Source organism: Sciurus vulgaris, assembly GCF_902686455.1.
Source record: "Sciurus vulgaris genome assembly, chromosome: 2".
Classification (NCBI taxonomy): Eukaryota; Metazoa; Chordata; class Mammalia; order Rodentia; family Sciuridae; genus Sciurus; species Sciurus vulgaris.
Genome location: NC_136462.1, coordinates 93,960,550 through 93,987,499, shown reverse-complemented (window position 1 = coordinate 93,987,499; position 26,950 = coordinate 93,960,550). Strand labels below are relative to the sequence as shown.

The 26,950-nt window shown below is 51.8% G+C and overlaps 2 protein-coding genes across 7 annotated transcripts in view; one reads left to right on the top strand and one right to left on the bottom strand.

Annotated features, from left to right (window-relative positions):
• Window positions 1-661: 661 nt before the first annotated feature.
• Window positions 662-20,481, top strand: SHF (Src homology 2 domain containing F). 4 transcript variants are annotated; one of them, XM_079126773.1, is made up of 7 exons: window positions 666-1,202; window positions 10,124-10,265; window positions 12,750-12,956; window positions 14,425-14,565; window positions 15,769-15,940; window positions 16,085-16,204; window positions 19,704-20,481. In XM_079126773.1, exons 1-7 carry the CDS (start codon window positions 705-707, stop codon window positions 19,888-19,890), a joined length of 1,467 nt encoding a protein of 488 aa, XP_078982899.1. In that variant the 5' UTR covers window positions 666-704; the 3' UTR covers window positions 19,891-20,481. The 4 variants fall into 4 exon arrangements, with proteins under 4 accessions (XP_078982901.1, XP_078982899.1, XP_078982900.1 ...); XM_079126776.1 differs by lacking the exon at window positions 666-1,202 and adding an exon at window positions 8,730-9,624; XM_079126774.1 differs by lacking the exon at window positions 14,425-14,565.
• A 182-nt stretch (window positions 20,482-20,663) lies between these two features.
• The window catches only part of DUOX1 (dual oxidase 1), a 34,047-nt gene continuing 27,760 nt past the window's right edge, over window positions 20,664-26,950 (bottom strand). For 2 of the 3 annotated variants that reach the window (XM_079126771.1, XM_079126770.1), the window contains 6 exons: window positions 26,008-26,161; window positions 25,406-25,638; window positions 25,033-25,191; window positions 23,721-23,876; window positions 23,485-23,613; window positions 20,664-22,793 (listed from right to left, as the gene is read on the bottom strand). In XM_079126771.1, the coding sequence (XP_078982897.1) occupies window positions 22,671-22,793; window positions 23,485-23,613; window positions 23,721-23,876; window positions 25,033-25,191; window positions 25,406-25,638; window positions 26,008-26,161 (954 nt within the window). In that variant the 3' untranslated portion in view covers window positions 20,664-22,670. Of the gene's footprint in view, window positions 22,794-23,484; window positions 23,614-23,720; window positions 23,877-25,032; window positions 25,192-25,405; window positions 25,639-26,007; window positions 26,162-26,950 lie in introns of those variants that run through there. The other variant, XM_079126772.1, reaches the window with a different exon arrangement.

Here is a 26,950-nt window from a genome sequence, read left to right as displayed (position 1 = left end):
TTTGTGGGAGGATTGTTGAGCAGGGCATATGTGGAAACCACACGAAAGAAGTGTGTTTCTCTAAGGAGTTGATTGTGATGTGTGTCTGCCTGAATTGGAAAACAACGTTGATTCGGGTATATGCAATTCAAGCGATGGGATAGGAGGTACATGTGGCTCCCGAGGAGTGGGGGAGCAGTTATAGATACATCTTATGGAACAGCCCCTTCTCTTGTCCTCGCTAGATGTTCCCTTCTAGAAGGGTGTTCTCAGATTGCGAGGCCTTGAGGGAAGGAAGAAGAGGAGCAGAAGGGGTCCGAGGGCCAGGGGCTACCCTTTCTGTCTCTTGCACCAGCTGGAAGCAGGAGGAGGGGTACGGATAGGTATGGGTGCGCGCCCCACAAGTCACGCGTGGTGACAAGTGGAGGATTCACCCTCAGTCCAAGAGTCGCATCCCCAGCCCTGCGGTCGCCCACTTCACTTCTCTGGCTTCCACACAGGCTAGGAGCCGGCAGCCTCCGGTTCCCGCCCTCCCCACCTCCTCCCGCGCAGAGGGAGGTCGACTCCGTTAGACAGCGGAGCCCCGCCCCTCCCTTGTTACTGACGAGCCCCGCCCCCTCCCGCCGCCCGGCGCAGCTCCGCCTTCTCCCTGCTGCCTGCCGCCCGCCCCCGCCCCCGCCCCCCGCCAGGCTACCGCGCTCCCCTTGCTCAGTCTGGCTGGCCCCATGTTACTGAGCGGAGCTCCTCCCGCGGGCTCTGGCCCGGGCCCGCGGGCTCAGGGAAGCGCTGGAGGCGGCCCGGGGGGGTCCCGCCGGGGCGCTGGCGGTGCTGGAGCAGGCCCAGGAGGGGGCGGCAGCGGCGGAGTAGCGAAGTGGCTCCGGGAGCATCTGGGGTTCCGCGGGGGGAGCGGCGGAGGAGGTGGGGGCAAGCCGGCGCCCCCAGAGCCCGACTACCGTCCCCCTGCGCCTTCCCCGGCCGCGCCCCCTGCGCCGCCCCCCGATATCCTGGCCGCCTACAGGCTGCAGCGAGAGCGCGACTTCGAAGACCCCTACTCCGGGGGATCGTCCGGCTCCGTAGCCCTCGCCACCCCCGTAGCCCCCGGCCCCACGCCGCCCCCGCGCCACGGTTCGCCCCCGCACCGCCTTATTCGGGTCGAGACCCCTGGGCCCCCAGCTCCCCCTCCCGATGAGCGGATCTCTGGACCCCAATGCAGCAGCGATAGGGTGAGTGCCGCGCCGGGAGTGGGTGGCCAGGAGGGGAGTGGTTGGAGGTCTGGAGGTTGTGAGAGGGACAAAGGTGGCCTGGCCAGGTCTCTCGCTGTCACGGCTCCTGGCGGACACAAGCTTAGTCCCTGACCCTGGGGCTCTGAGTCTTAACCCACCTTTGTTCAGATTCTCGACCAGCTAATCCGAGATGGGAGCCCCGAACTCTGCCCCTATGCCGTGATGCGACCTCAGGACTAGTGACCCTCCCCCTCTTGGGTTCTACTCGGTTTCGCAGCCCCCAGGAAGCCTGATCCTTGAGCATTTTTCCTAAAGGGAATTGAGAAGCACACCTCCCTGCTTGCTGGTTTATGGCTTTTCTGCCCTTCGGAGTAGAAGCCCACTGCCCTTTGATCTCTGACCCTTCCCCTGGGCAAAATCTGTACAAAGCTTTCTCCTCCTGCTTCTCCTTCTCCTCTGCTTCCTTCTTCTCTCCTTCCTCCCGCTAGAGTCCAAGCATCCTTGCAGGTGATGAAAACCCAGACCAGAGGGGAAGGCTGGGGTTTCTCCTTGAGGACATAGTAAGAGTTACCCTTTGCCTTACCCAGTGGGATTGGAACTGAATGGACTGCGTTCTCTGGAGGCCAGGATGGGTACTGTGCATCTTTTGCCAATAATGCTGACCACTGGGATCCAGTCCCACTCCTTCCCTTGTTACACAAGGGCAGCCCCTCCTCAGGACCTGTTGCCCAGATGGGGCCAAATAACTGAGTCCATGCTTTCTCTTCTCTTGCCCTCCTTCGATCCAAGTCATTCTGAGAGAGACTAGAGAGGTTTTATGGATCTGCAGGCACTAGGGTAGGAAAGAGAGCAGGGCAGCCACTGTTCCCCAGAACATCTACAGTGTCTTAGAGCCCTTTTGCCCAGTCACAGTTGGCCTTAGCCCTCCCTGGCAGGGGAACAGTTGAAAGCCATGCCCAGGTCTCTGTAGCCCTAAATTCTAGGAGGATGACTCTGTGTGCCACCCTGGCCCTCTTTTCCTTCTTTGTTCCACCCTAGGAACTCAGTCCTGGGGCTTGGTCCCCTCTTCTCAGCAGAGGAGAACATTTTTATTTTTATTTGATTGGAGAGCAAAGTTGTTGTCTAAATCCACTGGCTCCAGGATTGAGACTTTCAGCCGAGAAAGCGCCTTTCTGCCTGATTTCCTGGATGAGAGAGATGTGTCAGGGTCAGAACAGAAGCCTCAAGAATGTGAATAATTTTTTCTGTAGTTCCTGCCATGGGGCATGGCTGCCAATCATGGGCCAGGATCCTTAGTCTGCAGAGGAAGATTTAAGGGCACTTTTCCCAGGCTGTGCTGTTTCCTTCCTAATTGTCCCTGCCGTTGTGTGATGTGATGGTGGCAGTGAGGCAGACCAGAGTACTAGGCCTTATTTTTACCACGGATCAGTCAGTCTCCTCCTCTCTGAGCACTGCCTGTTGGCATGTGGGCCTAAGCTCTCCTTAGCCCTTCTCCTCTCTGCAGTGGCTTAGAATGGCCTAACAGGCTGCCCACCAAGCTGTGGTTCCTCCAGGACAAGGACTATGTTCTCCTAATATCTGTAGATCTGTCTGACACAATGCTTGGCATAAAGAGGATTGCATAAATATGTCCTGAATGGTAAGTATACACTACCAGGGTGACCGGAGGGTCAGGGTCTCCCTAGTAGCAACCCTTGCACATTTTCCTACAAATCCCTAAGTAAGGGACTGCACCCATTCAGCCATGCAAACAGACCCATGGTTTCTTCATTTCTCTGCTTGGGTCAGCTCTGTGATCTGTGGGTTGTTCAGAACTGGGGGCGCCAAGTGATGTCTAACTATTTTGTCAACCACAGGAACAGGAATGAAATCCAGCAGGCTCTCCCAGGAGCCACACACAATCTGTTGTTTCTTTAGTGGGTGTGATGAAAAGGACCCAGGATGCCATCTGAACTGTCCCAAGGGCAAGGACACAGCCTCAGTGGGCCCTGCCCTAGGAATTCCCACCACTTTAAGAAGAAGAGTTTGGGGGATTCCAGAATTTTTCCCTAGGAAGAACCCAAACAAGGACTAACCCCAGCTGTCTAAGCAACCCTTAGGCCTATTGAGTGACACATGACCTGCAGATCTTACACAAGTTGTTTCCCCTGTTTAGTGAGCCACCCCTGCCCCTAATGAGCTAGTGTTTCTGTGGTGTGTGGCTGCTTTCTCCCTCCTCTTAGTTCTGCAGAGCCCTTTGTTTTGTTGCTTTGAGGTCTTATCCTTAGGTGAGATAGGGACTGGGGACCTGGATGTGCCTTGGACTGGCCTGCTTCTGTCCTTCTCTTGAAGTCCAGTGGTTACTGCTGGAGGATGGGAGGGATCAACACTCTGAGAGGGGTTGGTCATGAGGTTTGATGAAGTGAGTGGAGGTACTTCTGTGATGAGACTGAGGGTAAAGGAGCCTTGTGCATGTGGGAGCAGGAGAGAACAGGGACCTGGACAGGACCTTGAGAAATCCAGGGAGCTCAGGACCATTAGCCTTCTTCCCATGCAGGGTTATGGCTCCCAGCCCACCCTGAAATCCACTGCTGTAATTGGCAGGTGTGCAAGGGTGACCATCTGGGCAAGCCTGGCAGGGCAGGTGTGGGAGCAGCAGGAGTGGCACCCTGCAAGGGGCAAGCAGGGCTTGCCATCTGGCCACAGGAAGTACTTTCCCTCTGGAGCTGGGCCCTTGTCCTGCCTCCAGGAGGTACTGTGGTAGAGGGGCCAGAAAGCTGGGCCTTCTTTTGACTTGCTCACTTTTCTCTGAACTTCAGTAGGAAAAACATGGTCTAATTAGGAAAGGGGGTGGATATGGAATGATTGAAGCTCTGAGCTGCCTATGACCATCTGCATAGTGTGTCCCTTGCCTCTGTCTTGCAAAGATAAATGGGTTGGGGGACAGGGAGTGACATGACAATAAGATTGTCATGCAACCCCATATTGAAACAAGGGCTCTTATTCTTAGCTCATGGCAAAGGTCCTAGGGATCATGACACTCCAGAAACTGTGTAAGTAGCTCCCATTTTTCTGGGGAAAGACAGCAATCAGATTAGGGGTTTATAGCCCCCAAAATACAGTCTTAAGAACTTTTAAAAACAGATATACCTTATAAATGATATCTACATGGACTTAGATCCTCAGGGCCCCAGTTTGGAAAGAAGTGAGCAGACAGGTAGGAAAAGAAAAATGAGAGAGGCCATTGGAGTGTCTGAAGTCCTGCCCTAGGTTAGGAGGGTGACTAGAGTATAGAACCATCCCTTATCCAGTGTTCATTGGGTATACATGTCATTAGGTAACACTGGCCTAGGCGCTTAAAGGGATACCTAGAAGACTTGGTCGTTGCCTTTTTGTAGTTTGCTTTCATTTGCCGCCTTATGGCCTCCACATAGTCTAGATGTGTGCTCTATTTATCTTGCATGTATTCTGTGATTGAAATAGAGGAAGGAAGAAAGTTGTGGGAAGGGGAGGGAGGAAACATAGGGGTCCCGGTAGAGGGACCTTTGAGAACTGGTTAGACAGCCCTCTATAGCCTGGGCTGGCCATCTCTGCTACTATTGGTGCTTTAAGGATGACTGAGACCTGTGGACACTTGAGGGATTGTATCTGGCCCTTCCACTCTACCCAGTACCACTGCATCACACTTTGGCACTTATTCTGTCTGGAAGACATCTATACTGGTTCACTTGGCCAATAAGTGACTCAGTCATGCCTCAGCCCTGGCACTCTGCCTGTTGGGAGCTAGGAACAGCTGGGACCCTCAGGACCATGGATGGCCATTGCTGTCTGGTCTGAGCAAGTCCTGGCTAGGGTCCATGACTTGGAGGGATACCTACTGCGTTCTCCAGTTGTCCTCTCCCCAGAACCAGCAAGATATTATGTGAGAGCAAAGGTGGGTCCCAAATCCTGCATGCTGTGGACTTAGAGCACCTTGAAGCACTTCAGTCTCTTGGAGCTTGTTTTGTGTCTGTCAGCATGAGCTCCTAGAGGATCCCAAAATATGGTCTTTACTCTTTAATGATATAGTCACTGACATTTACTGAGCACTGACCTTGTGTTGTACCATTTTGAAGCAGCTGATGTATGTTAGACTGATTCTTCCAACAACCCTGTAAGGCAGGGCACTTTGGCATACCTATAATCCCAGTGGCTTGGGAGGCTGAGGCAGGAGGATCACAAGTTCAAAGCTAGTCTCAGCAGTTTAGTGAGGCTATAAGCAACTTAGCAAGACCCTGTCTCAAAATAAAAAAAGGGTTGGGCATGTGACTTAGTGGTTAAACAACCCAGTAAAGAAGATTCTGTTACTCTCCCTGGGTTATATATAGAGGAACTGAACCAAAGGAATGTTGAATGTATGATTTCTCAGCTAGCAGGTAGAAAACGAGGCTTCACAGCCAAGTGAACTGACTCCAAGCTAAGCATCATGCCTAGGCCCTCAGCACTGACCATGAGCTATGTCACAGAGAAGGGGTGTTCATGAAGCATTTGCTAATGAGCAAGAGGAGAAGGATCCTTAGAGAAGGAATGAGGGGCATTTTCTGTGATGAATTCACCATATCCTGAATCCTGGAGATCACCAAGCCTGAGATGGTCCCAAGGGTCTTAAAAGAGTTGGTGGCATTAGTCATGTCTGTGATGTTTGAATGTCTTGTAAGCATGGCATTGCTCTTATAATTAGAAAAGGAAAATAACAAATCTTTTTCATATTGAAGGAGTTTCCCAGAGAGATAAAATAGGAGTGGGCATTCCAAGAAGTAGGAATATCAGCTACAAAAAGTTTGATCTTGGGAAAAGTAATCAAATAGATTGGTTATAGGTTTTCAGTAAGGAAGAGTTTCCGTGGTTAAATATTTAGGGGAAATACTAAATTAAACAAAAATTGTATTGATTTCTTTGTGGCAGAACTTCTCAGAGGTAAAGGTTTTTGGTTTTTGTTCTGTTTTTTTCTGTGCTGGGGATTGAACCTGCAGCCTTGCAATGTTAGGAAGTACTTTACTTCTGAGCAGTATCCCCAGCCCCTAAATTCTAAATTTAAATTTAAATCTACAAGCAGAGAAGATGTTGCATTTTTCAAAGTTTTAGAAAATCTGTGACGAGGCACTGAGAGGAGACCTGGGTTACAGTCTTGTCTCTACTGCTGACAAGCTATGTACCCTGGACAAGCACCTAAATTGTGAGGCCTTAATACCTGAATGTAAAAGATGATCATCAGAGCTCACCTTCTGCCAGCCTGTGGACTATGAACTGTTACAAATTTATTTCCCTCTTCTCTTCTCTCTGAGATAAGTACTATTGCCATGCTTATTCAACAGCTGAAAAAGATAGGTTTCCAGATATTAAATGTAAACTAAAAAAATGGAAGAAATGCAGAGCAGGTAGTTTGGGGACTGTACAAAGCCAACATCTTGAAACATGTGCTCCTTGCTCTGCCTTGGATTTGTATCCCCTGGACCCCCATGGGTAGGGACATGTTCCCATCCCAACTGCAGAGTAGAAGACAGAACCAGATGGTGGGCCTGCTGGCTACCTCGAAGAGGCGTGGGCAGGAAAGAGATGCAAAGTAGACAGCTGCTCTGGGAAGGGCATTGCCCATTTGAACAGAAGAGCAGCAGGGTCCTGGAGACAGCCTGCTGAGTGCAGGAGGGAGGGGGACATGGGGCCCTCTGGATAGGAGCTGCTTTACCCACTAGTTTGAAAATACTTTTAGCATTTCTATAACATTCTGGCTATACCAGAGGATATAGCTAAATATCAGTCCTGGTGTTGTATGCCTTTCCTAAAGACCCTTGACTGACTGTTCCTCTCTTCTGCCCTTGAGCCAGAGGCTTTGATCCAGTTCTCCTGAGAGCTTAGTGGTGCAGCCATTACTGGTCAGTCAGAGGTCAGAGTGAATGGGGATCTGGAAGTTGGTGTCACCCTAGAGGATGGAGCCTGAGGAAAAGGAGGCCTTCTATGCAGCCAGTAATTATGTCTTGAATGTACTCTGTGTGAAGGGCCCTGGGTTGGTTGGATGTAGGATACAGCAGTGGGAACATCAGAGGAGGCCCAGGGGCCACAAACAAACTAACAAAGTGCGGTAGGTCACAAGTGTCAGAAGTCTATGGGGGTAGGTTCCCCCACTGAGCAGATCACCCTCACAGACCTAGAAACACTATGGCAGCAGCCTGGCCTCTGATGGGTTTCATAAGTGCCCTTGTGGGTGCCCCATTCTGCCAGCCTTCCCAGCTGGCATCTCTGCTGCTGCTCCCATTCTGAGCCCTGTGGGTGGCTCTTCTGGGCACTCCAGCCCAGGGCGGGGGGCCAGGGCTTCCTGGAGCAGGGTGTGGAGCCAGCAGTGGAACAGAGGAGCCATTGAGCTGCCTGCAGAGCTGCCACCTGGTTGCCCACAGGCACTGTGGCCTAGCGCTCCGGAGGCCCACACCAGCCTGGGAGAGGTCACAGCTCCAGGCACTAGCCCAGGACTCTAGTAGGAAGCTGGCTACTGCAACTCTGACCATGTGTGGTAAGGGACACGGTAAAGGGGCTCTGCGGGGGTGGTGGGGTAAAAGGGGCTTGCACTAGGATCTTCTGCTCACTAAAGGTGCAGTTTCACTTGGAAAGACTCAGTCCTCCTTTATGACTCCACCCAGATTTGTGTTTCCTCTCTCTTCTGAATGAACAAAGAAAAGTGTTTCATTGTCCCTTCTTCCTGTTTTATGTGAACGGATGTAACAGATAATTACTGAGAGCTTTCAGGCACTGGGTATTTAGCAATAAACTTGGGCCCTGCCCTCAGGAAGCCCACAGTCTTCAGGAAGACATCTAATAAAACAAACATTTATCACAGTGTGACAATAGCCCAGCACAGAGGCAGCTGGAAGGCAGGCTTGGGTGAGCATGGAAGAGTTTTCTAAAGAAAGAAAATAATGAGTAAGGGTTGGTCAGGCCAGAAGGAAAGAAAAGTGATCTAGGCGAAAGGAAGACCATTAAGGTAGAAAAGAGCATAGCTTTGAGGGAGTGATCCAGGTTTGGTGGAGAGAAACCAAAGAGAAAAGTGGAATCTTAGATCTCTTTTAACTTTGGGTTTTTCTTAAAGCAAGAGAGCTATTGTAAGGTGTCAGATGATTCAGATACTGTTGAGTAGCTGCCACAGATGTGTGAGGCTGGGTGCTGACTGGCAGAATCACTAACAGCGGACTGACTCTAGAGCACCCTTGGTCAGGGGTGGGGTTGTGGGTGCCATTGGCCTGGGAAAAAGCAAGCAACAGGGTGCGGGTGATGGGGGAGTGGATTTCTTGTCTCTCCTTTCTAGAGAAAGAGGACTAGGGGTGAAGAGCTCCAAGGGAAAATAGGAGGTGACAGAGTAGAAGCATTTTTCCCAGTGCTTACTGTGTGCCAGGTGCTTATTGGAGCTGAAGAGACAAAAATGACAGAGCTCCAGGCTGGTGGATGATCTGGGGGGTTGTGGGGGAAGGTATGAGATGGTGGTCATTCCAGAAGCAGGCAGAGATGCAAGGGAGGCGAAGGAGCCAAGGGTTTGACTGGAACAAGGTGAGAGTGGAAGACCTTAGGGGATGACATGTTAGCAGCCTTTGGGAACTTTAGAATCCTTTAGAGGGGCTATCAGGTTGAAGGAGCATGCCATAGGGGTCTCTGGGAGTTTCCTTTCTCCATTTCTGCCTTGTTAGGGGTCCCCATTCTAATATCCTCTCGTCCAGGCCAGGGTGGTCACCTGGAGGGACTCCCAGCTCAGCTAGCTCCCACAGCCCTGATCCAGCTCAGAACTAAACAACACTGTGCTTTGGGAAAGGTAGGGGTGGCCCTTCTTCATAGCAAAGGCCCCAGAATCACCTTAAGTCATCGCCTATAATCCAGTGGTATGGTACCTTTAGGGTGCTGACAGCCCCGGGTGGGCTGTGCTGTCTCCACCTCTGCTGGCCCACCAGGAAAAGCCCATATCTAGCTTGGAGAAAGACTCTATTGTCCTCAGCTGTGCCCCGCCCTGAGCACTTTGGGCACCTCTGCAGGGCGTGTGGCTTATGGTTTGCTCTGCCTGGACTGGATATGGGGACAGAAATGTGGCCATGAGCCACTTGTATGGGATAGAGGGGCAGCATGGGAAGTAGAGGGCTGAGGGCTAAGGTGAGGCCTTTCTTGTCCCTGTCCTCCAGGAGCCAAGGGAATTTCAGCAGAGCCTCAGGGCTTCCCAAAGCCATCTCTCTTCCAGGTCAGCTGAGCTGCCCACTGATGGCAGGTTGGTGACCCTTTGCACAAAGGGCATGGGTTCCAATCCTGGTTCCCCCACTAATGCAGAATGGTCTTGGGCATGTTGCTCCCTAACTGCCCTGGGCCTCCAGTGATAATGATAATGCTACCCATATGACAGGGACATTGTGAGGATCATCTACAGAACTGTGGCAAAGTGAGTATTCAGCTTTCCTTCCTTGAGGGTTGGCATCTGTTTATATTTGTTCAGCATCTGGAAGTGCAGTGGTGGGCATGGAACATGCTAATCTCTGAGTTGCCTCACTATCCCCTGCTTGCTTTTCAAACTCTTCCAATACCATTGTAACCAGTTCTCTGAATTCATTCTCTCTGTTGAACCACTTAGTGTAGGTTCTGGTCCAGCTTGGACCCTAAGGCATGGCACAATAACCTCATCCTCGCCATTTAGGCTAGGACATGACCCAGAGGCACAAAATCAGCAGAAAAGAAAGATTATCACCATCGTAGCCTAGTTGGGGACCCTGCAAAGGAAAAGCCATAGCTGGTCCCTATCTGAGCTCAGAGACTGCCCTTGGGTATCTGGGGCTCTGGGTTTGAGGCAGCCTACCCAGGACTCTAGCATAAATGGATGAGTGTAGGGAGAAGCAGATTTGCCTCAGTTGTCTGAAGCCCCTGTCTTTGCCCTTCTCCCACAGCTGGCAATCCTAGAAGACTATGCAGACCCCTTTGATGTTCAGGAAACTGGTGAAGGTGCTGCAGGATCTTCAGTAGCCCCAGAGAAGATCCCTGAAAATGATGGCTACATGGAGCCCTATGAGGCCCAAAAGATGATGGCTGGTAAGTAACAGGGGAACAGGGGAGGCGCTCCCTGAAGCCTGGGCTCTGTAAAACATGCTCTAGCACCCACAAGTCGAAGGACTGACTCCTTGGTCCCTAGAAAATATGGAGAAAGCCTTTGCCAGATCTTTGAGGGTATGGCCACTACCTTGAAGGTAGTCTTTTTGGAAGAGGAGCTATAACTTGTGAAACCTGAGGCCATAGAGGAGGCCATGCAACCAAAGTTCAGATAGAAGCATTTGAGATAGGAAGGGCCAGCGAGATAGCGGTGGGAGGTCAAGGATCCAAAAAAGGAATATAAAAGAATTCAAAAAAGAGAATCACTAGCTTTGAGAAGGGCAATGAGTTTGAAAAATATTATATCAAAGTGAAACATCTTTATGGCATTGGAAACATGACTAGAAATATAGGTAGTATAGGTGCCATGAGGCCGGGCAAAGGGTTAGGGTGGAGAGAAATGAGCAAGACCTTGTTTTGGGGAACAGAAGCCAAGAGAGAATCTGGAGAGGGAGTCCAAATGGGGGTGATCAGAGAGAAAAACAAGTGTGGGTCAGTCTAAACCAAGACCCAAGCCAGGGTGAGAGGAATATTGGTTTAGGGATAAATACTGGTAGTGCTTGGGCATACTAGAAACTAAGATAAGAAACCAAAGGGACAGTGAAGCACTTCAAAGTTGAAATGAAGTTCTTGGATTTGGTTCATAAGGGGGAATAGAGTCATTATGAATTCTTGAGCAAGAAAGGAATGGGATGAACCAGGGCGCAGTTGTGTATGCCTATAATTCTACCACCTCAGGAGGCTGAGGCAGGAGGATTGCAAATTTGAGGCCAGTCCTATCTCAGAATGAAAACTAAAAAATAAAATTTTAAAAAGGGCTGGGGATATAGCTCAGTGATAGAACACTTGGGTTCAATTCCCAGTACTGCAAAAAAAAAAAAAAAGACATTGGAGTAGAGTGGAATTACTGAGGCCTTGGTGTGAAGAATGGACTGGAAGAACTGGACATCAGAAAGTCGAATTAGCAGACTGTTGTGGAAATTCCTGGAGTTTTAAGGAGCCAATAACTTAAGACCTCTTTCTTCCTTTTCTGGGCTTAGGAATAACTAATAACTGAGGAGTAAGATTAAGGAAACAGATGGAGATTAAAATGTCTACTACAGATAAAGTTGATTGGAGAACATTACCTACCTGTGTCATCACAATGGGCTTCTTAATACTCTGCCACAGAATTAAACTTGCCCACTCAGGCTTGGGCAACACAGGGCAGCCATAGGCCTCTATAGGGGGGCAGGCCACTCACTGCAAGGAGAAAGAAGCAGAAGGCAGATCTGAGTAAGAGAATGAGCATTTGCTGGCCAATCAGATAAACTGCTCTCCCTCAGGAGAGGTAGGTGAGGAGGAGAGAACCTTTGGAGTGTTGTCCCAGGAATATTGTTCCCAGGAACCCTGAAAACACAAGCCTGTGAAGTGGAGATTCACCTTGGCAGTAATCTAGATATGGAAAGATGGGGGTGAAAGTCATCAGGTATCGGCAATGAACTGATGGGATTTAGATAATGAAGCAGGGTCAGGTTTAAGGAGGACAGAAATGGATAAAGTGAAAGATGGATACCTTGTTGAGGTCAGAGGGGTATGGACCATTAATGCCCTGGAATATATGTAAAAATTTGAGTGCATATATTTTTTGATAGTAGCTTCATAGCTTTTAAAATCAGATTTTTAGTGGGGTCAGTGATCCTGAAAAGAGAATCACCAGTTTGGGGGAAGGTGGTGAATTTGAAATGATATGACATCAAAGTGAAACATCTTTCTGGCCATGGGAATATGACTAGAATACAGATGCAGTGGGTGCCTTGGGACAAGTAGTTCAAAAGTTAGGATTGGGTGAAATGAATAAGACTTGATCTTGGAAAATAGAGGCCAAGAGAGGATCCAGGAAGAGAGTCCAAGTGGGGGCGATTAGAGAAAAAAACAATCCATGAAATTGATTTATCAAAGAGGAAAGTTTCACAGTAGGGGTGGTCAGCAGTGCCTGAGTAACAAAGAAGCATTTCCTGATTTTTGTGAAATGATGTCACTTGGAACAGGAGAAAATGAATGGAGCTGGGCAATGAGGAGAAGGTGGGCTGGGGAGGACCATGACTCAGTTTCCTAAATATGTCAACTTCATCTGCCCAGTCTCACTGGCTGTCATGGGATCCTTTTTATGTCTTTCAGTCTGATACCTATGTGCCTCTGCCTCTCTTGGACCCAGTGCTTGTAGAGCAAACTGTTTGGTTTGGGGGGTTCCCCAACTTTTTTCTAGGTGCTAGGGTTTAGCCCAAGGCCTCATGCATTCCAGAGGTGTTTTGAGGATGAGGGCCCAGGCTGTGTGACTCCTGAGTTCCCCCAGAAAGAGACCTGGCTCGTGGTGAGGAGCATTGCTGGAGGAGGTGCCCTGGTCACTAGGCTGAGCTCGCATCTCTCCCCTCCTTGCCCTGGCAGAGATCCGGGGCTCCAAGGAGACGGCAACTCAGCCCTTGCCTCTGTATGACACACCCTATGAGCCAGAGGAGGAGGGGGTCACCCCAGAAGGTGAGGGAGCCACTTGGCCCCGGGAGTCCCGCCTGCCTGAGGATGATGAGAGGCCCCCAGAGGAGTATGACCAGCCCTGGGAGTGGAAGAAGGAGCGGATTTCCAAAGCCTTTGCAGGTAAGTCTTAATGGGAAGGCCGTTCTGCTAGGGTTTTTGAGCAGCTTCTCAGGCTCAGGAGAATGAAAGTAGTAGATACCAGGAACCCAGGGAGGTAAAGGAGTGGGTCTTCAGGGCAGAGAAAGAGAGTTCTGTACCAAAGATGGGGACTTGGGCAGTGTAGACACACACTGAGCACAGGGTCAGGGACTGGAACGGGGAAAGGAAGAAGGCATAATTTCGCTGCATCACCATCTCTCAGAGGCCAAGGCCATCTTTTAGGGACTGGGTATACTTAAAAATAAAGAAGTTCCAATACAAAATTATGAAGCTTGTGGGGTATGTTAAATACATTTAACAAAAGAGGGCATTTAATACTTCAAACAATGAAATAGCTGTGGGCTTGACCTGAATTCTAGGACTGTATCTCCCAGCCCCAGGGGGATTTCTGAGCTGCAGAGGAAGTCTCTGAGAAATCCCCTGATTGCTGAATGAAGATCAGGTTTCTCCTGTCCTAACCATACCACTGTCTGTTCCCAGCCAGAGTCTACCATGGAAAAGTGCAGGTTGGCAGTCCAAGGTGGGCGGAACAAGATCTGGGAGTAGGGAGAGGGATTTCATTCCTAAATCCTTGAGTGCTTAAATGCCATTAGACTTCATTCTTGTTCTCATGTCCCCTCACCCCTCCTTGGACAGGGGGCTCATCCTGGAGCTGGACCCAGCCCTCCACTCTGCCCTCTCCATCCTGGCAGCCAGACTGGGAAGCCTCAGTTTTCTAATTTGCTTCCTGTAAAGCGCACACCATTGAGGATGGGCCATTTATCTCCAGAAGTCTCCTTGGAGAATCAATACTGTTTGGATTGCTTAATGGGAAAATCTATGCTGGTCATTAGGAAACCTCGTTAGCAATCCTGCAGCCGAAGGTGGCGTCACTTTTCTTGAGGTTGGGAGCGGCATTACATTTCAAAAAAAATCTGCCCCCAAGTCTGAGTATTTCTGACAATCTGAGGCAAAGCTGTCACATTCTCACAGCCCAAGAATTCTCAGGCTGGGGGTAAAAGAAGAAGGGAGGCAAGATTGGGAATGCCAGGAGGCTGTGGGAGCCAGGGTGTGGTACCAGGAGGTGTGGGTAGCTCCTAAGCCCACTTTTTCTCCTCTTCTAGTCCCTTTGGGACGTGGAGACTTATGATAGGTCAGATGAATGGGACCCATGGGGCTGGTAAAGAAATACTCTTATGTCCTGCTGCTTGCCATCATGCCTCCTAGCTTTGACCAGGCCAGCCTCGTGTGTGGTCAGTGGTGGTTCTCTCCAGCTCCTGAGTGAGAGTCCTCTTCCCTCCCCAGAAGTCTCCTTTGCCTCTGCTCTCCCCCTTCTCCTTTCTAGGCTGTCCTGTATCCTAGCTCTGGGTTTTGGTCTCAATCTCTGCCTCTTTCTGTCTCTGTCTCTGTCACTGTCTGTCTCTCTTCTGCCTTCTGCTACTGGCTCCAGTTGACATAAAGGTCATCAAAGACCTACCTTGGCCTCCGCCCGTGGGACAGCTGGACAGCAGCCCCTCCCTGCCTGACGGGGACAGGGACATCTCCGGTCCAGCCTCACCCCACCCTGAGCCCAGCCTGGAGGACAGCAGCGGTGGGTCCTGTGGGGGCTTCTGGTCAGGGTGACATGTCCTCACCTCTCAGACCCTGTGGGTTTGGGTTGGAGGAGCTGAGAAGTGGGGCAGGGTGTGGAGAACCCAGGAAGAATCCCTCTTGCCCTGGAGGGAGAGGGAAGAGATAAAATGCACATTCCTCCCTCCTCCCTCAGGGATCTGTGGCGAAGTGTCTCCTTAGGGAGACCCCTTTCTAATAAGTTTCCAACTGTGCCACAAAAATCCACTTTTCTTAGTCAGCTTCTTTGGTTAGAGCTTTGCCTGACAGTGCAGACCCTTCAGAGGCCTGGGGAGGTGCTGGCACAGGAAGCTCTAACTGAATAAATCAAGCAGAGGAGCTGTTCCTTGCACCTGGTGACTGAGGACAGGAAAGGCTTGAAAATGCTACAAGGAGAAAGAGCCTAAATATGGGGAAAGAAGGCACTGAATTCATCTTTTGTGTTTCATTTTGTCCGGAATGGGCACCCAAAAGTGGGTATGGACATAATGTGTGTGAGCACAGGCGTGAGCACCTGTTTGTACCTTTGTGCCTGAGAGTTGTAGGTCTTTTGTAAATGGAGGTGCATGTGTTCCTGTAGCCATGTTACCCACTAGGGTGGGCCCTCTCCTGTGTAGGCTCAGCTGTCAGGCTGCAGAGTCACCTCCCTGGGTCTCCATGGATGGGGGAGGGGAGCCAGTGGGCAGCGACCTTGGGGCGGGGAGGGCAGGCTGTCTGGTGGCTTTGGGCAGGATTAGCCTGTCAGGATGGCACCAAGGGGAATCGGATAATTGTTCTCAGATCGATAAGTCATTTCTACAGAATGGCTTGGCAGGGTGATTTGGAGAACGGTAATGAACTCTGAGGAGAAGAAAGAAACAATATTATCAGCGCTGAAGCCACCCTGAGGGGGATGGAAGAGGGGAAGGCAGTCAGTGGCTCCTGAGGGAGAAGCGAGTGGTTTCTGGTGTTACTCCCCTCTGTCACATCCCCACGTGGCTCTAGAGGCTACGCCCTTCCTCCACCCACCCAGAATGGGCCCAGGATGATGTCCCTAAAACTGGTCAGGACTGTGAGTGTGTACCACCCTTCCAGAACATGCACTTGGTCCCTTAGAGGGGTGGGGGAAATGGGGCAGGGTACTGGCTATTCAGTAGGGCACTACATCTGGGGTCTTCGGAGGCCATGATCCCTGTGTTCCCTACAGCCCAGTTTGAAGGACCAGAGAAGAGCTGCCTGTCACCTGTCCGGGAGGAGAAAGGGCGGCTACCTCCCCGACTCTCTGCAGGGAACCCTAAGTCAGCCAAGCCTCTAGGCCCAGAGCCCAGCAGCCCCCTGGGGGAGTGGACAGACCCAGCACTGCCTCTGGAAAACCAGGTGTGAGTGTCTGTGTCCAGCTGGGAACTCCCTCGCCTCTCCTCCCTTCCTGGCACTGGCTTCCCTGCAGGGGACACCCACAATGGGTGGGCCTGGACAGCGAGGGACCCAGCAGGGATGCCCCCCTTCCTCTCTCTCATCCTCAGCTGGTACCATGGGGCCATCAGCCGAACAGACGCCGAGAACCTGCTCCGGCTGTGCAAAGAGGCCAGCTACCTGGTGCGCAACAGTGAGACCAGCAAGAATGACTTCTCTCTCTCCCTCAAGTGAGTTGGGGAGGCTGCAGGTGGGGGCACAACCAGTAGGGCAGGAGGGGACTCCAGTATTCTCCCCATGCCGGGCCAAGCTGGGGAGGTTCCCATCCCCAATGAAAAACTGCTGACTCCGTGCCAGGCGTCCTGACATATCTGAGAGACAGCCCCTGCTCTGTAGGAGGAAACCAACAAGCTGCAGCATCCAATTGAGAAGGATTCTGTCACTCACTAGCTGTGTGATCTGGGGCCCCCTTATCCTCTGTAGGCCTCAGTTGCCTTATAATAAAATGGAATGGTAATATTCACCATAGGGAAGGATTGAATGAAATAATATATGAGATGCACTTAGCATGGTGCTCAATAAATTATCACCATCACCATTGTTAATGGAAGTACAAGATGTTCCAGAAGTGCAGACAAGGAGATAGAGGAGCTTTGGCTGAGGGAGTCTAAAGGATAAGATGGGAGGCTTGGACTTGGGAGGAGGACAGGGCAGTAGACACAGAGCTACTCCTGTTTACTCTGAGGAAGTATATGTTTGGAGCAGAGTCCTGGAAGAGGTGGCAGAGGCTGGGCCCTCCCTTTCTGTTAGCCCTGCTCCCTAGGAACAAATATGCACAGTCCAGCCTCAGCCTTCTAGGTTCCCTGGGGGACCAGCCAGTCTGCCTTTTGGTGACCAGGAGCTCTGCAGACCACCTGAGGCAACCATTTTACTTCCCCACTTTACCAGCAGACACCTACCTACACCACTTTGTACTGCATTCTCTGAGGGCATTAGATACAGGTACATACGTCCCCCCCTTATTTAAGCAAATCCAATCTGTGGAAATGTGGGATTACTGAACCTGATACCTTTAGGGGATGATTATTCAACTTTACTAAAAGATTGTGGAAAAAGTACCAAACCATGGTTAGGTAACTTGAGTTCTCTTCTTGAGTTTGATAAAACTGTGTGACCTTAGACAAACTCCTTAACCTCTCTGGCCTTGGTTTCTCCATTTGCAAATCTTTTAGAACACTCTTAGATTTCTTCCAGCTTTCATATTCTAGGGGTTTGCAGATTACAAAACCAAAGGAGCACTTTGGAAAAATTCATTTGTCAAAATTTTGATTTATATAATTTTAGGTGGGTATATTACTTTAAAAATTATAGTTAAAATTAATGGAGCATACCCAAGCAGCATGTATACCATCTCCAAACCAACTACCATCCTGCCAGATAGATCTCCTTTATACACATTCAAGAGGTTTGTGACTTGGTCAAGGTCCCTAACAGGGCATGGTTGTGCCCACCTATAGACCCATCTACTCAGGAGGGAGACTTGAGGCAGGAGGATCACCTCAGCCCCGGGGTTCAAGGCAACATAGACCATGTCTCAAAATAAAATAAAAAATAAATAAATACAAATAAAGTCCCCACATTGGAATTTGAACCCAGCTGTGTCTGACTCTTAAGAACACAGTTGGGATGACTGGCTCCACCCCTCATCAAGTGCCAAATGCCTGGAGTCTGGTACTGTCCAGTGTCTGGCTCCCTGGGGGGGAACTAAGGAGTAGGGCTAAACCAGGAATGGAGGGCTGCCTTTTACTACTGGGGAGTGAAAAGGGGAGCCCCTCCTGGACTCCTGCTCCAGCCCTGGCTGGTCAGGCCTCCCCAGCATCTGTCTGCCAGAGCCTCGTTTGCATATAAATGGTTTCTCTGAAATACAATTATGGTTTCTCTTTTCTCCCTAATGGAAGGGCTTTCACTGGTAATTAAACAGCTTCCTCAAAAAGCCTTGGTCCTGTGGCTCAGCTGGCCCCACCCCACCCTCATCCCCAAGGATCTGGCAAGGGCCTTGCTGTGTCCTAATGGACTCTTGGGACTTGTCCCGGAAGGTTGAAAAGCATAGTCACCCCTCTCGCAGTGAGGTCCATTATGCAGGTGGAGCTGGGATCTCTGGCCACTTGTTGCCCTTCTTGGCATATCAGTCCCTTGAGGAGAAAATATAATGTACAGTTTTGGGGAGAGGCCCCCAAGTAGACTGGGAGAAGGGGTCGTTTCCAAACTGGGAGAAGGTGAGGGAAGACCTGGGTCTTGGCATGGAGCACCCAGGAGAGAGTGACTGCTCCCTGCCTTTCCTCTCCACTGCTCACAGGGGCTGTACTAGCCTCAGGACCTTGGCTCCTTCCTTCCAGGGCCTGTGCAGTCACTGTCAACCCCAGGCATTATCTCAGTTCCACAGATGACCTCATACCCTGACACACCCTGAGGCCCCCATCCTTCTCCCAGCAGGCTGCTAGGCTTCTAAGGCTTCAGGTACTGTACGCTGCTGGGAGGCAGGGATGCAGCTAGGGGCCCATTTTTCTCCATCCCTTTCCTCTCTGCAGTCTCCCCATTCTCCCTGATTGCTCACTTGTGGGCCTAGTGAAAAGGGTCCAGGCAGAGGAGGCAAGTGATATGCTTTTCAGTCCCCTCCTCAAGATGGCCTCAGGAATGGAGGTCACAACCCCTCAATGACTGTGCTTCCTACACTGGTCTCTTAGCTCTGTCCTTTTTCCCAAGTGGTCTTTAAGTAGGCAGAAGCAGCCAAGTCAAGCTTCAGACAATTCCATTCAAACATTCCATTGCCTGTGGGTGAGTTTCAGACCTGGAGCCTAGCAGACCAAGCCTGTGGTAGTTTGAACAAACATTTTTGCTGGTGTGGTTTTGCCATCCCCTCTCTCTGAAACTCAGAGTGCCCACCTGGACATGTACAGCTGGCTAGAGTTCTGGACAGTGTCATCCCTGTCTAGAGGGTAGGGCCAGCACTAATGCTGGTTTCCAGGGTGATGCAGGGAGGTGGGAGAGGCGATGGAGCCCCTCCTCTCTAAGAAAGGGAACAGAGCTGCAGCCACGAGGTGATGTCATTTCAGGCGCAAGGGCTAGATGGATGAGTTGAGGGCTTGGCCTAAGGCCCAGATAGCCAGAGGGGGAAGGGATGTCCCCAGGAGGAGGCAGCTGAGCATTTCCACATTTTGGGGGGACTTCCAGATCAGCTTGCTCCCTCCCCCAGTCTTTGCAAGGGAGAGCTCCAACCAAGATTTGGTTATCACATCTATCCACCCACCCTCCTGCCAAGGGCATCTGTGGCTCCACATGAATCATCAGGAGCCCCCACAAGTGTCCTACATGTAGCTCAGGAAGGATGAGGCTAAAGTGACCCTGGTCCTAAAGTCTAAAGGGCAGGGGTGCTTGGATTCCAGGGCTGGGGTTACTGGTCACTCCACTTTGCACCTGCACACACCCTGCTGTACACTCACTTTATACACAGTGTTGGCACACCCAGTGTCCTTACCACCATCCAGTGCCTAATGCTGCTTACCACACCAGCGAGAAACCCTGGATCCACATTCCTGCCTTCTAGAATGACTACCATCCTGTTCATCTCCCACCTTCAGCTGGCTTGCTGTGGGAGTGGGAAGGGTTATTGGATGGCTGGGTGGGGACTGAGGAGAGCCCCCACTCACCAGGGTGTCTTCCTCTTCCCAGGAGCAGTCAGGGCTTCATGCACATGAAGCTCTCCCGGACCAAGGAACACAAGTATGTGCTGGGCCAGAACAGCCCACCCTTCAGCAGTGTCCCTGAAATCGTGCATCACTATGCCAGCCGCAAGCTGCCCATTAAGGGGGCCGAACACATGTCCCTGCTCTACCCTGTGGCCATCCGGACTCTGTAGATGTGAGGCCAGGGCACTGTGATGGACCTGGACCCAGCCCTGTCACCTGGATGAAAGCAGTGGCTCTTCCCAGGGACATGAAACCTTTCTTCCCCTTGCCCTGGGATCTAGTAGATGCTGGAGGTTCCTTAATTTATTCGAAAGGGGAAAGGCTACTGGGGCCTTTGGGTAAGAGGTTGTCTGGAACTGGAGCAAACCCTGGAGAGAAAGGATAACCCCTGGAGGAATGGGGCTCCAGAGCTGCTGGTCTCATGCGGAGTTTAATATTGGCAGCTCCGGCCCCTTTCCAACCCTAGGAAAGAGGTGGCCACCTCCCTCACCACCCTCTTTCTATTGGGCCAGTGAGGGTTGAAACAGGTCGCGGGACGCCAACCCTCTCTGCCTCCATTTTCCCCCACCCCAAGCCACCCGAGGGCTCCGCCCAGAGTCTGGTGCCGGGCTTGGGGAGGGCAGACGCCTGGGCTGGAGACGGCATTGAGGGGTGGGGAGATGAGGGGAAGGGTTAGGGCCAGGGCCGGAGGGAACTGTGCAGTCCCCGGGCCGCCCCGGCTCTCGGCCAGAGGCAATAAATAAACCCGATCCTGCCAGGCACAGCCGCGTCCGCGCCTCCGGCGCCGCCCCCGGGTTGACAGGGGAGGGAACCGGGGGAGAGCACAGATTATGTTTATAAATCAGCTCTGGAGCCGACACAGGCCGGCTGTGAAAAGCACTTTCGAAGCATCAAGTTCCTTCCTTTGACGAGATGTCAAAACATCCCCCGCCGCCCCTACCGGGGCTGGGGCTCTCGGGGCCCGCTGCCACACGGCGCCCCCTCCTCGCCGCACTGCCCAGAGCGGCTCCCCAAGAGCGCGTCCAATTTCCTGCCAACAGCCATTTGTCTGGGAGGAGGGGAGCCGCGCAGAGACAAAGAGGCAGCGCGCCAGGCGGGAGGGAGCGGGGCGGCCCTGCCACGCGGAAGACGCACGCCAGCGGAGGCGGGAAGGCGGCGGGTGGACTGCGGGGGTCCCGCCTAGCATTTCTTTCCACTGTATTCCGGGTCTGGCCGCACCTCCCTTAGCCCCTGATTGACAGATCAGTGCCTGGCAGCCTGTGGGCCTCGGCCGAAGCTCCCAGCCGTGGCTCTGGTCGCGGGGTTGGCCGTGTGCGCCCCCTGGTGGTCGCGCCTCAAACCATCCGCCAGGGCCGTGGGGCCACCCACACCCACAAGTTGCCCCACCAACGCCCCTGTCCGTGCTGGCATGCCGCACCTGTGGGCCTGGACCCTAGGAATACCCACCGGGCCGCGGGGCAGAGCAGAGCTGCTGGCCCGCCGCTCCAGATCCGCCCGCAGCTTCCTCAGTCCAGTTGAACAGAAGTTCCCCGGCCGCGCTCGACAAACACCCTAAGGAAATGGCTCCCTGGGAAGGCAATTTGAGGATCTCTTCCACAACCCCAACTCCCAAGTGTGTTGTGAATCACAGTAGTTGGGAGTTTCTAATTTTTTTGATCTGACAAACGTAGGAAATCCTTGGAGACAAAAAATCACTTGAAATTGGGCATTGTTTCAGAAATTCCCTCATAGAAAGCTGCCCTATCTTGAGGTAGACTGGAGAGCATCTGTCATTTTGCATATGAAAACACAGTCCTGAAGAATTTAGGTGATGGGTTCATCTGCCTCCCAGCTGTCATCTTGCTGCCTGGAAGATCCATGGAGGCACAGGTGCCAAATTCCCATTGCCCAAAGAGGTTCTAGAGCAAGCCAGATCAACTCTGGCTTCCTATAGTGTCAGACTATGGCCCATCCCCCGTTCCCTCTCTGCCAAGCCCGCCTCCTCCAGAAACTCCACAGCCTTTCTCTGCTCCTCCTGATCAGGCTTCAGAAACCTCACAGCAGTCACCCTGAGAGCCCTCCATCTAGAAGGGCATCCCTGGGCTGAGATGGGAGTCTCCAGCTGCCTTAGGTTGTTCCTTTATTCAGTAGATACTGGCAAACTCTTGAGAGGTGTCTGAACCAACCTGGTGAGCTGGCTGGGTGAGTATCCGCTGCCTGTGCCTCACCTTATTCTGGAGCAGAATAAAGAAACCCTAAAGGTGGAAAAGTGATTTATTTGTAAAAGAGACTGCTGGAGCTGAGAGAAGAGGGCTGAAGAGCACTGCATGGATAGGTATTAGGCCTGGGTCTGACTACACTACATATTTTAAAACTTGGGAGAGAAGGTCACAGTTGTGCTGTTAGACTGGGATGCTGAGGGAAAGTTTCTGTAAATTCTCTATATGTGTCCAGCCTCTACCTTCTCCAAGGCATTTGCCAGCCCTTTTGAAATTGGAGAGCCCAGAAGAGGGGGAAGTCAGGAGTGGGGAGGATTCTAAGATGCCAGCATCTGTGTACCCATTTCATCCTTAGTCACACACACACACACACACACACACACACATTCTCTCCCCCACCCCTCCCTCCCCCGCCTTGTAAGCCTGTCTTCCAAGTTGTAGTTTTGGGTTTTGTTTTGTTTTGTTTTGTTTTGTTTAACTTAGCCTGGAAGAAGAGGCTTCACTTTGCCCCAAACCAGTAGCTCCCCTACTTCCCAAACTCTAATTCCTAGATAGCATCCCCAGTTCTCCAGGCTGAGATACCTCTTGAACCTAGGAAACAGCACACATGTGATGATGACTGAGCCATCTGGACTGAGTTGGGAGGTGAGAATGGGGAGAGGGTTGAAACATCCAGAAGCAGGACAGAGGTGAGGTGTAGGCCCAGACCTCTGCTCTGCTGGGCAGTGGGCAGAGCCCCAGGGTAGGTAGTCCTAGAAGTTCTCATAATGGTGGGAGAAATGAGTTCGATCCTGCCTGTTGATGAGCTGACAGGCCTTTTCCACATTCTTGGTCATGCCAGGGGGACCGCAGCTAAATACTCCAATCTTTCGAACCTGTTTCAGGAGGAAGAAGTGAAGACTAGCACATTGTTCAAAGGCAAAGCTAGCTCAGTGCTCACAAGGAAGGCCAGATCAGTGCTCAGAGGGAGGGCTAGGTTCACTTTCATGGTGCAAGCTAGTTCCCTGTTTTTTGGTTAAAGACCAGCAAGAGCCCATGGAGTGTTCCTGATGAAGGTTTGCTTTGTACCGTGCATGATGAAGTGTTTGTAAATCCAGCTTGATTTCATTAAGTGCCAGATCAGTGTTTCTAAGAAGGGTCGGATTAATCAGTGTTCAACTTGAGGGGTACTCAGTGTCTCATTGAGGTCTAGCCCAGTATTTATGAGAGCAGTAGCTAGCCCAGTGTTCATGATGAAGATCAGCTGTGCCCAGGATGAGGGCTGGTTCAGTATTAATGGAGAAAGTATCCCTAAGGTCATGCCAAGGTCTAGCTTGATTATTGAGCTCTTTCTTTGGGACAGTAAATCATGGCTTCAGAGTTGGTAAGTTCCTGTTGCCAGCATCTTCCCTTAGCATCTCAGGGTGACCACCCCCACCTGTCCTTTTCCATTTCACTACCCCATCAGTCTCCCAGGGAATAGATTCTCATCCATAGCTAACTCTCACCCAGATAGGGTAGGGGTTTGAGAGCTTTGCTCAGGCCCTGGACAATAAAGGTGAAAATCTGGTTATGAGGTGGACCAACCTGTGGGTGGACCTCCTGCAGGGAGTTGAAGAAGGGCTCAAAGGGGGGGCGCCCAAAGTGGGTGACAGAGCGCAGGCCTGTGAACAGACTCCGGTTCAGCACCTTCTGGAAGTGCCGCTCACAGATGTACTGGGGAGGGAAGGAGAGAGGGAGGAAGGTCACAGCCAGGCACACCAGGGTCAACTCCTAGCTTAAATGGTGGCTCACCTGGCCTGCCTGGCTGGCCCTGACCTTACCAACATGGTGGTCCTGAGGTCAAACTTCTCAGCCAGCTGGGTGATGTAGATGTGCACAGACACCAGGTCCTGGCAGTCGTTCTCCTCCACCTCCCTGATGATGTCAGCCAGCCACTCGAACTGCCGTTGGGTCCGTGTCACCCAGATGAAGTAGATCTGAGGACACAAGCCAGAGCTCAGGACCAGCTCAGCTCAGGCTCCCTACATCCCAGGGGTCTCCTCACAGAAAGAACTCTTTCAGCCTCCGTCAGCTTATGCCTCTTCCCAAACAGTCTGGGAGATGGAATATAGGGGTCTCAGGGACAGGTTCTGAAGGTCAGAGGTGGAGTTGCCCCCAAGGGATGGAGAGGTAGAAGTGAGAGGTAGCCTGGAGTTAGACAAAAAGACTCTCTGCAATTGAGAGCTGAAAGTCTTTTAGGTGAAAAGCTGCAATCTCAGGCTGAGCTTGTCCTACCACTCCCTCCAGTGAGCCCTGCTTAGGCCAGAGGCTGCCCACCAGAGTTTTCCCTGAGGGAGACCTTCTAGCTGAGGGTCATTTCATAGTGCTGCCTCTGGGAAGACCCACCTGCCTAAAAGGAATAGGAATGAGCTCAGAGATACCAGAGGGGGAGCCCAGTCCAGCTTCTGAGGGGGAGAAGATGGGCTAAGAGGTATGGGTTAAGGAGCAGAGGCAGAGCTGGCACTGACCAGAGAGGAAGGGAGCTGTCACTCTCTGAGTGCTGACGGCATATGGGCTGGGTCTCTGCCCTCCACATTCCAGCACCCCTGACTCACCTGCCAGGCCCAGAGAGACAAGCAGGAGCCTGCCACTGGGTCCAGGCTGGAGTGAAGAGGCCCTGTGTAGAGGGGGCCTTAGGGCTTGGGCTGGGTTTCTGGGGCCACTCCCCTCCTCTTCCTTTTGAGAGCTGAGTCAGTTTCACTTATGCCCTACCCCAAGTGTCCTTCCCTCTCCCAGCCAACAATGCTCCAAAGGCTGGCCTCCTTTGTAAGAAGGAATGAATTTGTTTAACCCCTTCCAGTCCTTCTTGAACAAACTCCCAGAAGCAAATCCTATGTGGAGCACCCCTTAACTGAAAGAAGGAGTCCTTGGAAACCAAGCAAGATCTTGTATGCATCAGCAAACCAATTCTGTCCTTCAGGGTCTGGGGATACCCTGACACCTCCCCACCTACCATCAACTCCAGGGTTCAGACCAACTTGCCCTTGCCCATTGAGTACCAAGATCAAGGTGGCCAAGAATGGAGGCAGGAGAGAGAAGCACAGATGGGCCCAATGATGGAGCAGGTCATGGCTGTGGGAAAGGGGCACTCACCTTCTTACAGAACACTTGGCAGCTGACTGATGACTTGAAGACTAGGTCTTTGAGGATGGAGGCAAAGGGGGTGACCCCAATGCCTCCTCCCACAAGCACTGACACCTCAAATTTATGCCATTCCTGGTGGCCTTCTCCAAATGGTCCATCCAGGTACAGCTGTAGGGAGGATAGTAGGTTCAAAACCATAATTTTAAAGCCAGAAATGGTAAGCAAGGAAAGGCATATTGTGTATAGAGTGAAGGGAAGGATGGTGGTGGGGTGTGGGGTGTGGCATTATCCAGGGAAAAGGAAGAACACAGAGGGGAGTCTGGTGGTGTAGGACCTAAGAGGATATGAGAACATGTGGCACATCTGGCCCAGGTCTGAGCACCTTTGGGTATCTGGCACAGCTGTCACCCGTTGGGGGTGAGTAGATCTCCCTGAGGCGAGTGGTCCAGGGCCCGGCCACCCGGATGTGCAGGCTGAGTGTGTCCTCATGGGGTGCAGAGGTCAGTGTGAAGGGGTGGTACTCAGTTGTCCCCAGAGCCAGGCAGGCGATCCGCACCCACTGCCCTGACTTGTATTCAAAGCCCTGAGGTCGCTGGAATCGCAGGTGGGTCACTCCTGGGGAGGGATGGGAAGTGGGAGGCTGCTGCCCTGAGCCCAGCAACAATGTGGCCTCCAGAGAGTTCCCCCAACCACTGTCTCAGTTCTGCTTCTGGAATATGACAAGGAGGCCTCCCCTCATCAGAAGGTCACTCTGAAGAGGAGGGGGTTGTCAGCAGGGCAAGGGGCAGCCTGACCTGGGCTCATCCAGTCTGTAGTGAGAGAGGCTCAGGTCCCCTGGCAGAGAGATATTTCCTACTGCCACCCCTGTCCCCTGCCTCCTCCACTGGTCCAGGCCAGGAGACCGTGTGGTTCAGGCTCTACCCCTGCCCTGTTGGCCGCCTCAGTGTCACCAATCTGGTCCCCTTACAGCTTCCAGGCCGGTACCTGAAGGCAGCAGCTCTGCCTTCACCACACTGATCTCCACCTTCTTCCGGCTCAGGCTCACCAGCTTGTCTCCCACATAGATAAGTGCAGGGACCAGAAAGAAGATGTGGAAACGGGGCAGCTGGATCAGAGCAAAGCTGCCATGGATGATGAGCTGGAGAGAGCAAAAAGCACAGTTCAGACTCAGCGACATCCATAAGAGGGTACAGGGCCAGCTCAGGCCTTAGACTCCACATCCCTTCCTGGTACATCCAATACTGGTACATCCAATCCCCACTTCACCATACCACATTCCTTCCAGTTCCTAAAACTAACCACTACCAATTCCATCCTGCAAAGCATTCCAGAGGAATGAAACTATTTCCATGTCCCTGATACCACCCTAGACCAAGCCCTTTCAGCTCCCACCTGGACTCACCTAGTAGCCTCCTAACTGGTCTCACCCCACTTTAAACCACTCTCTTGAAGGCAGCCAGTGTGACTTTTGAAATGCATTTTATCATGTCCCTCTCAGTTTAGAAAGCTTGAGTGAACTTCCACTATACTCTGAGGTCTTGCAGGGTTTTACACTCAGTTCCCCCTCCCCATTCCTCGAACACAGCAAGTCCTTTCTGCTTCAGGACCTTCACACCAGCTGTGCTGTTGCTTGGGCTACCCTCCCCCTAGCCCATGCCTACCTCCATCTGTCTTTTCAAATCTCAACACGAATGCCACCTTCTTGGGCCTTCCCTCGGTCCTCACCATCACATTTCCCTGTCATCTCCTTTAGAGCATTTGTCATCATCCACAGTCATTTTTGTCCAATCACATACAGGTTTACTATTGTTTTCCCCTTGGACGGAAGGGTAGTGACTATTTGCCAGTATACACTCAGTTCCTAGCAGTTTCTGGTTGGCACATGGTAGGCACTCAATAACTGTTGGAGGAAAGACTTTACCCACCC

Bases quoted from the DNA above. Each gene is read 5' to 3' on its own strand.
- SHF (XM_079126773.1), top strand. From the start codon at position 705: ATGTTACTGAGCGGAGCTCCTCCCGCGGGCTCTGGCCCGGGCCCGCGG. The intron at 10,266-12,749 runs GTAAGTAACAGG...TTGCCCTGGCAG, and splicing joins GGCCCAAAAGATGATGGCTG to AGATCCGGGGCTCCAAGGAG. The intron at 16,205-19,703 runs GTGAGTTGGGGA...TCCTCTTCCCAG, and splicing joins GACTTCTCTCTCTCCCTCAA to GAGCAGTCAGGGCTTCATGC.